General features: G+C 37.0%; 1 protein-coding gene across 1 annotated transcript in view; it reads left to right on the forward strand.

Moving 5' to 3' along the window:
* The window catches only part of LOC121375876 (polyubiquitin), a 27883-nt gene extending 24592 nt beyond the window's left edge, over positions 1-3291 (forward strand). The window contains exon 2 of the mRNA XM_041503555.1: positions 1674-3291. Coding sequence (XP_041359489.1) covers positions 1682-3070 — 1389 coding nt within the window. The 5' untranslated portion in view covers positions 1674-1681 and the 3' untranslated portion in view covers positions 3071-3291. The remainder of the gene's footprint in view (positions 1-1673) is intronic.
* The last annotated feature ends 9222 nt before the right edge of the window (positions 3292-12513 follow it).

Below are 12513 nucleotides of genomic sequence, written 5' to 3' on the forward strand. Positions count from 1 at the left end.
CAGGGCTAGTTCTGGTTGAGTAGAATATTTTGCCAAATTTTCTATTAAACTTTAAAAATTTGCAGAAAACCAGTTGAGGCCACAATATCTCAAGAGAACCGTTGTTCAGTTTAACAGTTACACAACTTTAAAATCACGATAACTGTCAATCGGTTACCTGGTGAACAATTACATTCTAAAATTAAAAAGTACCAGTATCATATCAGTAATATGATTTATAAAAATGAAATCAGTTTGTTTTTAAATATATTTGTAGCACAGAACCATTGTTCAAGTGTTTTAGGATTAGGTAGGCCTAACTCGTCAGTTACGACAGCTATTCACATAACCAAACAATTGGTAAAACTGACTTCCAGTTGCCTAATATTTTGAAATATTGTCCCCTGCAATCATTTTCTAACAAAATGTAAATTATCACATGAAATTATTTCATCAGGTTCAAATAAAAATTTGCAGTTGATAAATTTGGCAAGTGGCAAAGCTAGCTCTGTAATATATTGGGAATTTTTAGCATAGAAATTGGGAATTTTTGGTGACAATTTCTTTTGGGAAGGGGCCAATGTTAGGACCCACTGAATGCCGGGATAAATTCCTGTGACATCCCTGTCAATAATGCTCTGTGCTTTAGGGCTTGAAATAGCAGGCTGTGAAAAGTAGTCCATTTTTAGACCTGACAATAGTAACAGGTGAAATAAAGTCACCTGGCAGGGCTAGCTCTGGGTGAACACAAAATTTCGCCAAATTATCTATTAAACTTTAAAAATGGCAGAAAACCAGTTATTTTCTAATAAAATCTAGTAATATTATTTTGCCAACTTAATTTTTTTTCGCCATTTGCTTTTAAAATTCGCAATTGGCGAATTTGGTGACTGTCAGAGCTAGCCCTGCCTGTTAACCCCCTCCCCCCAATAATCGCAGGCAATTTTTCAGGAGACTGATGTATGTACTATTGATTGTTATCTTTTAATTCATAATAATCCAAAATGCCTCTCAAGAGCTATTTTTTTGTACACTATGCCAAACCCTCCCATCACTGAATGCGATCTTATTTTCAGTGCATTAGGACATATTTAGCTCAGTCGGTTGAATGCTCGCCTGAGGTGCTTGCATCGCAGGATTGGGTTTTATTCTTGTTTAACCAGTGCACCACAATTGGGCAAAAGTTGTGGTATGTGCTTTCTTGTTTGTGGAAAAGTGCATATAAAAGATCCCTTGCTGCTAATGGAAAAATGTAGTGGGTTTTCAGTGATGACGTGTCAAAATTGCCAAATTTTTGACATACATTAGCTAATGATTAATTAATTGATGTGCTTTGATGGTGTTAAACAAAACAAACTTTTATTTGTTCTGGCCTGCTAGGGGGCAGGATGTAAGTTTAACCCAGTAGTAAAGTGTTTGCCTAATGCATGGTCAGTTTATGTTCGATCCCCGTCTGTGGGCCCATTGTGCTATTTCTCATTCCAGTCTGTGCTTAACAAAGGCCATAATATGTACTATCTTGTTCGGGATAATGCATATAAAAGGCTCTTTTGGCTTTCTATTTAAAAATAAAAACAGGTAATCTTTTACTTCCTATTTTAAGACCATGTGCTTTCCAAATCTGTTATCCCAGTGTTTACATTTAACATGATTTGACAATGGTATTAAATTCATTTTGTTTCTGCTTCTTTTAGGATTCATCATGCAGATTTTTGTGAAGACCCTGACGGGAAAAACTATCACCCTAGAAGTGGAGCCTTCTGACACCATTGAAAATGTAAAGGCCAAGATTCAAGACAAAGAGGGAATTCCCCCAGACCAACAGCGACTGATCTTTGCTGGAAAGCAACTTGAAGATGGCCGTACCTTGTCAGACTACAACATCCAGAAAGAGTCCACCCTTCATTTGGTCCTTCGTCTTAGAGGTGGTATGCAGATCTTCGTCAAAACTCTTACAGGGAAAACCATCACCCTGGAAGTGGAGCCATCTGACACTATTGAAAACGTCAAAGCAAAGATTCAGGACAAAGAAGGAATTCCCCCAGACCAGCAGAGATTGATCTTCGCAGGCAAGCAACTTGAAGATGGCCGTACTTTGTCCGACTACAACATCCAGAAAGAGTCCACCCTTCATTTGGTCCTTCGTCTTAGAGGTGGTATGCAGATCTTCGTCAAAACTCTCACAGGGAAAACCATCACTCTCGAGGTAGAGCCATCTGACACCATTGAAAATGTCAAGGCCAAAATCCAAGACAAAGAAGGAATTCCCCCAGACCAGCAGCGACTCATCTTCGCAGGCAAGCAACTTGAAGATGGCCGTACTTTGTCCGACTACAACATCCAGAAAGAGTCCACCCTTCATTTGGTCCTTCGTCTTAGAGGTGGTATGCAGATCTTCGTCAAAACTCTCACAGGGAAAACCATCACTCTCGAGGTAGAGCCATCTGACACCATTGAAAATGTCAAGGCCAAAATCCAAGACAAAGAAGGAATTCCCCCAGACCAGCAGCGACTCATCTTCGCAGGCAAGCAACTTGAAGATGGTCGTACCTTATCCGATTACAACATCCAGAAAGAGTCCACCCTTCACTTGGTCCTTCGTCTTAGAGGTGGTATGCAGATCTTTGTGAAGACTCTTACAGGGAAGACCATCACCCTGGAAGTGGAGCCATCTGACACCATTGAAAACGTCAAAGCAAAGATTCAGGACAAAGAAGGAATTCCTCCAGACCAGCAGAGATTGATCTTCGCAGGCAAGCAACTAGAAGATGGCCGTACCTTATCCGACTACAACATCCAGAAAGAGTCCACCCTTCATTTGGTCCTTCGTCTTAGAGGTGGTATGCAGATCTTCGTCAAGACTCTCACAGGGAAAACCATCACTCTCGAGGTGGAGCCATCAGACACCATTGAAAATGTCAAGGCCAAAATCCAAGACAAAGAAGGAATTCCCCCAGACCAGCAGAGACTGATCTTCGCAGGCAAGCAACTTGAAGATGGTCGTACTTTGTCTGACTACAACATCCAGAAAGAGTCCACCCTTCATCTGGTCCTTCGTCTTCGAGGAGGTTTTCAACAAAGCAGCAAGTGAAATTCCATCAATTTTCTTAAATTGGACACTTTATTGTAAACCTGTAATTTAGTAATAATGTTGAAATTTGAACTATTGGTCAAAATTAACTTTTCATAATATTTGTTTTTCAAGTAGAAGAAAAGTGAACTGAACATTGTGACGAATACTTGCTGCTTCAGTATCCCGTCTTTACCTGGCTTAAGTTAATAAAATTGCAGTTAACTGCTGTCATAAGTGTTTTTAATATTTTATTCTTATTTATTACTACACATTAAGCTATACTTTTGTTTTAAAAAATGAAGCCAGCTTTTGTCTTGGCCAAATGAAATGACAACCTTGTTTTATTTTCAAATTGCCCGTTTCACTAACTTATTTTTAAAGTTATGAGTGGGGGAGGGGGAGATACTAGAAGAATCCATCATATGCAGCCATGTGCTACTGAAAAATTAGCATTGAGGGTATACTAATTCTGTTCCACGTAATGCATAATGTGAATTAGTTGTATCTTGCATATTGCCAAAGGCTTGTTTGGTATACTATAACAAATGGGAACTTTTTTCTTTCTTTTTTGTTTGTTGAGGGTTTTTTTAATGACACAATACTTGTTTGGCTATTTCTTGTTCCAGCCAGTGCACCATGACTGATATATCAAAGGCCATGGTATCTCATGAGTACCCCCAAACAAACCCCTAGTATGAATATTGGAGTTAAATATATAACATTCAGCATTATTGGCTGGGGATAGTGGGGATGATCACTTACTACTAATTGAAAAATGTAGCGGGTTTCCTCTGTAAAGACTGAAACGGCCAAATGTTGGACACCCAATAGCCGATGATTAATAAATCAATGTGCTTTAGTGGTGTCGTTAAACAAAACTTTTTCTCAACAGTGTTGAAATGCCCATGCATCAGATACCAAGTGGGCAGTTTAAAATGTGCATATATTACTTTCACCTGTTTAAGGGTCTACCTAGCACAGAAAAATTAGGACAACTATACCATCAATTTTAGCTGCCCTAGGTTGCACAACACGCTCGCTTGTGTGATTTTCAACTTTTTATTTAAGTGAGCTTTTTCGGCTACATGAAGATTTTATTTGATCTTGAAAGGGTGGGTGGGATGTAGTCCAGTGGTAAATTGCTCTCTTGACGGATGGTCGGTTTGGGATCAATCCCTGCTGGTGGGCCCGTTGGATTATTTCTCGTTCCAGCCAGTGCACCATGACGTATATCTAAGGCTATAGTATGTGCTATTCTGTGTGAGACAATACATAAAAAAGACCCTGGCTACTAATGGAAAAATGTAGTGGGGTTCCTCTCGACTCAAAATTACCAAATGTTTGACATCCAGTAGTCGATTGATTTATTGTGCTCGAGTGGTGGTGTTAAACAAAAGCTATTTTTTTCTTCTTTTGATCTGAAAAGTTAAAAATGGACCTTTGTTTTACTAAAAACATGCTAGCTTTATATTACAAGTGCACACCAATTATAAAAAAAAATTCAAAATCTAGGTCCAATATCAAATACGAATACTTCCAAAAAAGAACAAGTCATATGATTAAACCCACTCAACAGACCTATTCTCTGGTTGTCCGCCATCTTAATCTGTGACCCACTACTGCTGCAGTGTGTCCACAGACTTGAAATGAAAATAAAGGAGATAAAGCCATAGGTGTTATTTGCAGCCGTGTTGGGGTGAGTCCGAGAGGAGGGCGCCCCTCCCCCCCTCCCCCTTCTGTCGAAATTTTTGACAAAAAACAAGTCGCCTGAGATGCATTCTGACAGCAGCTAGAGTCGATATTTCAAGGTTTGCCCTGAAGAAATCTGTCCACAATCTAAACTGACGATCAAAAGAAAGTATACCAATTATTTTTATTATTAAAAAAACTACACGTTCATGGAAGGTTAGGGACCATCTCAAAATTCATTAGCCCGAGTACTCTGACTGTAAGAGAGCTAGACGGACATTTGGACATAAACACGCTCTCATTACGCTCATGTAATGAGAGCGTGTTTATGTCCAAATGTCCGTCTAGCTCTCTTACAGTCAGAGTACTCGGGCTACGCTCTAGGGGTAAAATTGACAACAAATGAGGCAAACAAGAAACAAATACATGAAATAGAAACATTTTATTACTAGTATGCCCTACATGTATTCTGCATTTCTATATAAATACATAATGTACAAGTAGTGACGTTTTCATCTGAAATAAATGATGATGCCAAAACTTAATCTTATTTAGTCTTTTTTTTTTTGGGGGGGGGGGGGGGGGGGGGGGGTCTCAAGAGAGACTAAACTGTTTCTTCTTTTTTGGCATCATATGAATTTTGAGATGGTCCCTTAGATAGGTTCCAGTATTCGTTATAATGCAATCAATGACGAATAGTCGTACATTGCTGCGTTTGGGTGATGCCGCACGTGCAAAATGAGTTTATTCATCGAATTTATACTGCACGAGAAACATGATACTCTTGCACATAAGGGTGTAAAAAAAGGTGCCATTGCTTAGAACATGCCTCAGTCAACAGTAAAATACCAGAGAACATGGCAAGGCTAACTGCTGAAGAAAGAGAGAGAGCGCTATTGGTATGGTGCAGTTGGGTGCAAGTTATGCCATGTGGCAAGAATCCTGAATTGCATAAAATTGACGATCACCAGGTTGATACAGCGTTACAGGGTGACTGGCAGGACTGCAGACAGACCATGAAGTGGAAGACCCCGCGTCACAACAGCCAACGAGGACCGCCATCTCCGCATCTTACACTTACGTAACGGGGCCCATATTTTCGAAGCTCTCTTAGTGCTACGAAATAGTAAAACCATCGTAGGGTGTGACGTCACTACAGCACACGCCATAGTGACGTCATAACATGATAATTTTACGATTTTGTAGGCTAAGATTGCTTCGAAAATGTGGGCCCAGGTTCCTCACTATGACGTCATCTGCAGCGACTGGCCTTGGACATGTCAGACTACGACAGCATGGTATCAGGGCCTATCGACCATTCAGAGGGATGACATTGACGAGGTAACATTGACTTCGACGTTTACGTTGGGCACGTCAGTTTCAATGTTGGCAACATTGGAACTGGCAACGTGTACTCTTTTCTGATGAGAGCAGGTTCCAGTTATTCAGAGCTGATGGCAGGACTCGGATATACCGACGTGCAGGAGAGAGAACAGCACCGTGCTGTGTTCAGGAGACTGAACCGTTTGGTGGTGGATCTGTGATGGTTTGGGGCGGTATCTGTGGCCAACAGAGGACAGACCTTATTGTCATTGACGGAAAACTGTCCGACGTCGGGTCCATGCTTGCATACTTGCACATGGTGGACATACACGCTATTTAAACATGTTCTTTGTGGTCAAATTTATTCACCTTCGTTGTGAGTGGTCCTTTATGAAATCGCACATTTCACCCTTAGTGCTGTTGTGAACTGTGATATTATCATTTTATGGGTTTTATTGAGTATACTCGTGTTTATTTATCGCCAAATTATTATACTTTCAAAATATAACATTTGCATCAACTTGTGTTTTGTGTTGTTTTTAATACTTTGAAAAAATAATTGGTATACTTTCTTTTGATCGTCAGTTTATAAGATTTTAACAAGATATTTTATTAAATTATAACATAACATTCTATAAGTCAGATATTTAATAGCCGTTTTATTTTAATGAATGACCTCCTCCTTTACCCCTCATAGCCAGCCATTCCATCCTCACCTACATGTACTTCATTAACACCCATATGATACAGAGTACATTATAATATTACCTGTTATCATAGAACATGGGCGTACATAGGATTTTGAAAAGGGGGGTTCCAATACATAGGATTTTGAAAAAGGGGGGGGGGGTTCCAAAATAGATTGCAGAGATATTGGACATATTTCTATGTTGAGTAAATATAATAATGTCGGATATCAATGTCAGATATATTAAATTATAAAAAAAGCTATTTGGAGGGGGGGGGTCGGTCGAACCCCCCCCCCCCTATGTACGCCCATGTAGAACCAGACCATGTATCCGAGGGGGTTCGGACGACGACGACCCCCCCCCCCCCCCCTCGCGCTGAAGCAAATGGTCCGCTTTCAGAACTAAAACATATACATATGGAGTTTCTGGTGATGCAAAAACAAAATAGAAAAAGGTCCACTTAGTTCATATTCGACGACCCCCCCCCCCCCCCCCCCCAGGTCCAGATCACGCTACACCCCTGGTATATAATGATAATTCTTGTTTTCCTATGTGACTACTTAATATTTACACTACTTATTGAAAGCTTAGTAATATGATTCTACATGAAAGTCTGCCATGAATTATAAATGGACTAATGTAAAGCTAATTGTAAAATTGGAAGAAAAATAAATCATGTTATATTTGTACTTGCTGGTGTAGTCTAATAATTGGTTCACCAATATTAATAATGTAACTAAAACTATAATTAAACTAAAATAAATCTTGAAGGCTATTATCAGCATTCAGTCGTGCCTACCATTTTTTAAAAACCTAAGGACTGGTGGAGACCTATCTTGTTACACTTATAATATAGACATGAATGAGAAAATAGACAATACTCTTATAAACCAGTGTTATATTGCAGGAGGAGCTCAATTTGAAAGTTTAAAAATTCACTTGAATACAATTACACATTCGATTGTGAGTAAATAAGCCAATAAAATGCAAAAAAGGAGATTTGTCAGAAAAAGAAAGAAATAAAGGAGATCTAGCAGAATCATGAAATAAAGGAGATTCTTTGAAATAAAGGAGACGTGGACACACTGTACTGGTACTGTATATCAAGGGCTGTGGTATGTGATGTTCTGTCTGGGAAAATATATATGTATAAAAAAGATACCTTGGACTACTAATAAGGTTTAATGTTTGACGAACAATAGTTGATTGATTAATCAATGTGTTTTAATGATGTAAACATTTTTAAAATTAAAACAAAGGAAGAGAAAACTAAATGTTTCATAATTTTATTTATCACTAAATTGATCACAAATGCAAATATTTTAACAATAAAATAGCACATTTTGATAAAAAGTATTCCATTTTGCATTATCTACATGGAAACATATACAAAAAACTGAAATTAATAAATACCTGTTTCTAAGGATTTTGTTTTTTAAGATCAATAATACTTCACAAATATCACAAAATAATGGTCCATAATATATTGCAAACCATTAACTGTACACTCGCACTGTAAAAAGCAAAATGTGATTCTTAAAATGTTTTTTCTTACAAACACAATTATTCACTTTCATTTTAAATAATTTACAATTCACATCAACATGTGTAACTTACAGCTATCATAATTCAGAGTCCGTTTTACCCAATCTAATTAAAATTAGCTCCACTATTACATGTGGATCTAAAGACAGCCAGTTGGAGCTCATGTCCACCAATCAAAACCTTACTTGCAGAATCCTGCCAGTGATTAAAAAATAATTTGAAAACATTCCGAATTATCCTGAGGGTATACATGTTTCGTGTGAATTACGAATGCCGTAAAACATGTTTTATTTTATAAAATAAATAATTTGTAATGTAAAACTGAAGACTGATTTATTTATTTTTTAATTTTATAAATAAATAAATAATTTTTAATGTAAAATTGAAGACTAATAACCTACCCCGTACGTATTGGTATGGTTCGCTGTACTGCGGCCACTAAAATAGACTCGCCCGATATTTTTAGAATTTGTATGCTCCCAAATAACGTTATAAAAGGCGAAGTGTGATTGGTCAATATTTAAATTATTATTTACAGACGAAATGTTACCTGGACATTGGGGACTACGCAGTGTTGTTAGTTTTAAATCACTGGCAGGATTCTGCAAGTAAGGTTTTGATTGGTGGACATGAGCTCCAACTGGCTGTCTTTAGATCCACATGTAATAGTGGAGCTAATTTTAATTAGATTGAGTTTTACCATACATACATGTATATTTATCATATACAGTGACATGCTCTCCTTCAACCTTCAGTATTCTAGGGCCTCCAGCTGTACTGTTACACTTCAACAGATCTAAGTACAGTTAATATAGAAGGAATCAACAACAAACTACAAATGTGCTCATGTATGACTGTTCTATTCAAATAAATATCCACATTGTTATTTGGTATATAAAAACAATTTAGACTTCCCAGTGTACTCAAACCTTTAGATCAACACTTATGAAACAAACAATATATGTCATTTACACAATTGTTGAAGAAATCCATCAGAAAATTTAAAAAAAGGAAGGGAATGTTTTATTTAAAGGGACATTCCTGAGTTTGCTGCAATTTTTAAGATGTTATCATCTAAAAGATACTTTTTAACGATTGTAATTACATATCAAATATATTTTTCTGCATAAAATATTAGAGGCTGTATATTAAACGTGCTTCTGATTGTTATATTTGTACTAGGTTAAATTTCATTTTATTTCCTAAAATTATTTATTTTCATACGTACGAAATTATTTGAAGACCAAATCCAGTTTGGGCTTCTTACAAATATTAAGATAACCAGAAACACATTGAATATACAGACACTGATATTCTAAACAAGAAAATATATTTAATATGTAAGTTTTACTAGTCGGAAACATCTTACAATGCAGCAAACTCAGGAATGTCCCTTTAATGACTCACTCAACACATTTTATTTATGGTTATATGGCATCGGACATATGGTTAAGGACCACACAGATATTGAGAGAGGAAACCTGCTGTCGTCACTTCATGGGATACTCTTTCCGATTAGCAGCAAGGGATCTTTTATATGCACCATCCCACAGACAGGATAGCATTGGCTGGAGCAAGAAATGGCTCAATGGGCCCACGGACGAGGATCGATCCTAGATTGATCGCGCATCAGGTGGGTACTGTACCACTGAGCTACGTCCCACCCCATAATGTACAAAAGCAGACAAATCTAATGAAAGGGTGTTTAACAAACCAATAAAAAGCAGACAAATCTAATGAAAGGGTGTGTTTAACAAACCAATAAAAAGCAGACAAATCTAATGAAAGGGTGTGTTTAACAAACCAATAAAAAGCAGACAAATCTAATGAAAGGGTGTTTAACAAACCAATAAAAAGCAGACAAATCTAATGAAAGGGTGTGTTTAACAAACCAATAAAAAGCAGACAAATCTAATGAAAGGGTGTTTAACAAACCAATAAAAAGCAGACAAATCTAATGAAAGGGTGTTTAACAAACCAATAAAAAGCAGACAAATCTAATGAAAGGGTGTCTTTAACAAACCAATAATTGTCCTCAACCATAATCAAATAAGTATGAACCAAAAACTACACTGATGTCAATGTTTTACCAGCTTGGCTCTAGCAGTACGCAAGTTAATTCAACAATGAATGGTGAGCTAATCAAATTTGTAAGATTTACTTATTTTAAATTTCTTTTTGTTTTTAGGGATTTTACTGCACTTCTAAAAGTCACTATTAATTACTCCATTCAGTTCAATACAATTTCTGTCCGAATATATTCTACACAAAATACATCACCACTGAGAGGGTCAGGACCCAATTTAACAAAACATTGTAACCAAATGTAAATGTGTCTACACCACAATTCTTATTACTATTATAGTACAACAAATATAGTTGGAAACACACATATTTTTTTTTGTCCATAAAATGTTCCATTTTCTGTAATCATGTAATTTTCTTCGTGAAATAGATGCTAAACACTTGAAAATGTATGTCTGGTATTACTGCTAATCTCAGATGTAAACTTACAATGTTTTGTGAAATTGCCCCCAAGTTACTACTGATTTTAGGGAGTGCTCTTAACTGACAAGTACTGTGTAAAACAATTTACCACACGTTTTCAGTTAACAGTCCTCATGCCTGAGCACCGCCTCATGTTACATATAACAAGTGACTTCAAACCAATGGGTTATTTAAATACTACAGAGGTTAACCTATGTGTAATCATCTAAGAAAGATTTCAAAAAACGTACTGTAAAATGGGTGATATACACGGGAGTAAATTTGGCAATATTGAAAATACAGCCATGTCGCGTTTTTTAATTTTTCCGATAAGCAAAACAATGATCACATGTCCAAAACACTTAATAGTATCCCATTGTGGGCGACTCTGCTGATGAGTGTTACAATCTTACGTGTTTTAGGCCTATCCACAGGTGACCATAATTAATTAATGTAATTCCGGATGAGGTTCAATCAACACTCTATCCAGCAAGTATGTATTAAAAAAGACACACTTGTGCTATTTGTTAAAAATATCTCAACTGTTTTGTTCCTGTCACTAATACTGAAAAAGCTATAGTCTTGTGGTTCACATTTATAAGAAGTTTACAAAAACAGTTAGTGTCCCTTATCTTGATTGGCCAGTTAAAAATAGAAAGAGTACTGAGTGAGAAGCACGTTGTTCAAATTCTGTTTTTGACCAACAACAAAAGAAACGTTATTTGTTTCGTAGCAGTTGTTTTGCATTTATTGTTCTTTCATATTGGTAGTACAAGTATTGTGAGTAAATGTACCATGATACGTTGGGTTTTTTTTCTTTTTCTTAATGCCATAAAGGAACTTACTAGTATTTTCTCAGTTAAATTAAAAACGCTAAAAATGCAAAAATTACAAACACGCGAATAATACCTATTTTACAGTATAAGAATTTTGTAGTATTTTTTTTTTGTGAAGAACTATTTCTTAAACTGAACTATATTAAGCTGCTATAACAAGTAATGACACAACAGATGGTGTGCTGCCTAAATACCCATTCCTGTCCTGCTGTCCTCCAAACTAGCTAGGTCAGTGTGTAGCCTACCATGAAAGACATTCCTGTCCTGCTGTCCTCCAAACTAGCTATGTCAGTGTGTAGCCTACCATGAAAGACATTCCTGAACCTTGGTGGATAAAAGAACTGAACAAGTTACACTACCCCAGCACATAGGATAATGATAGCAACAATCTGAAAAGATTTGCCCCTAGCCTAGGGCAATGTGTTTTGTGGACTAGAAAAATAGGTTTCTGCTCTCGCTGAATTGTCACTCGTGTTTTAAAGACACAATCCTGAGTTTGCTGATATTATGATGTTTCCAGTTAAATTGAGACCTTTTAACAACTAAAATTACACATTAACTACATTCCGGTTCATCCTTATGTTTGCGATAGCTCAAACTTCATTTAACATCCTAATAAATACATTGTTACATGTGAAATTTATGCGAGGTAAAATCCAGTTTTCGGTACTACAAAGACCTTGATAACTAGACACGTGTAAATACAGACACTACTATGCATAATGAAATATATTTAATAAGTAATTTCAGTCGTTAAAAAGGCCTCGGTGGTGTCGTGGTTAAGCCATCGGACATAAGGCTGGTAGGTACAGGATTTGCAACCCGGAACCGGCTCCCACCCAGAGCGAGTTTTAACAATTCAATGGGTAGGTGTAAGACCACTACACTCTCT

This window comes from Gigantopelta aegis, chromosome 6 (genome assembly GCF_016097555.1).
Source record: "Gigantopelta aegis isolate Gae_Host chromosome 6, Gae_host_genome, whole genome shotgun sequence".
NCBI lineage: Eukaryota > Metazoa > Mollusca > Gastropoda > Neomphalida > Peltospiridae > Gigantopelta > Gigantopelta aegis.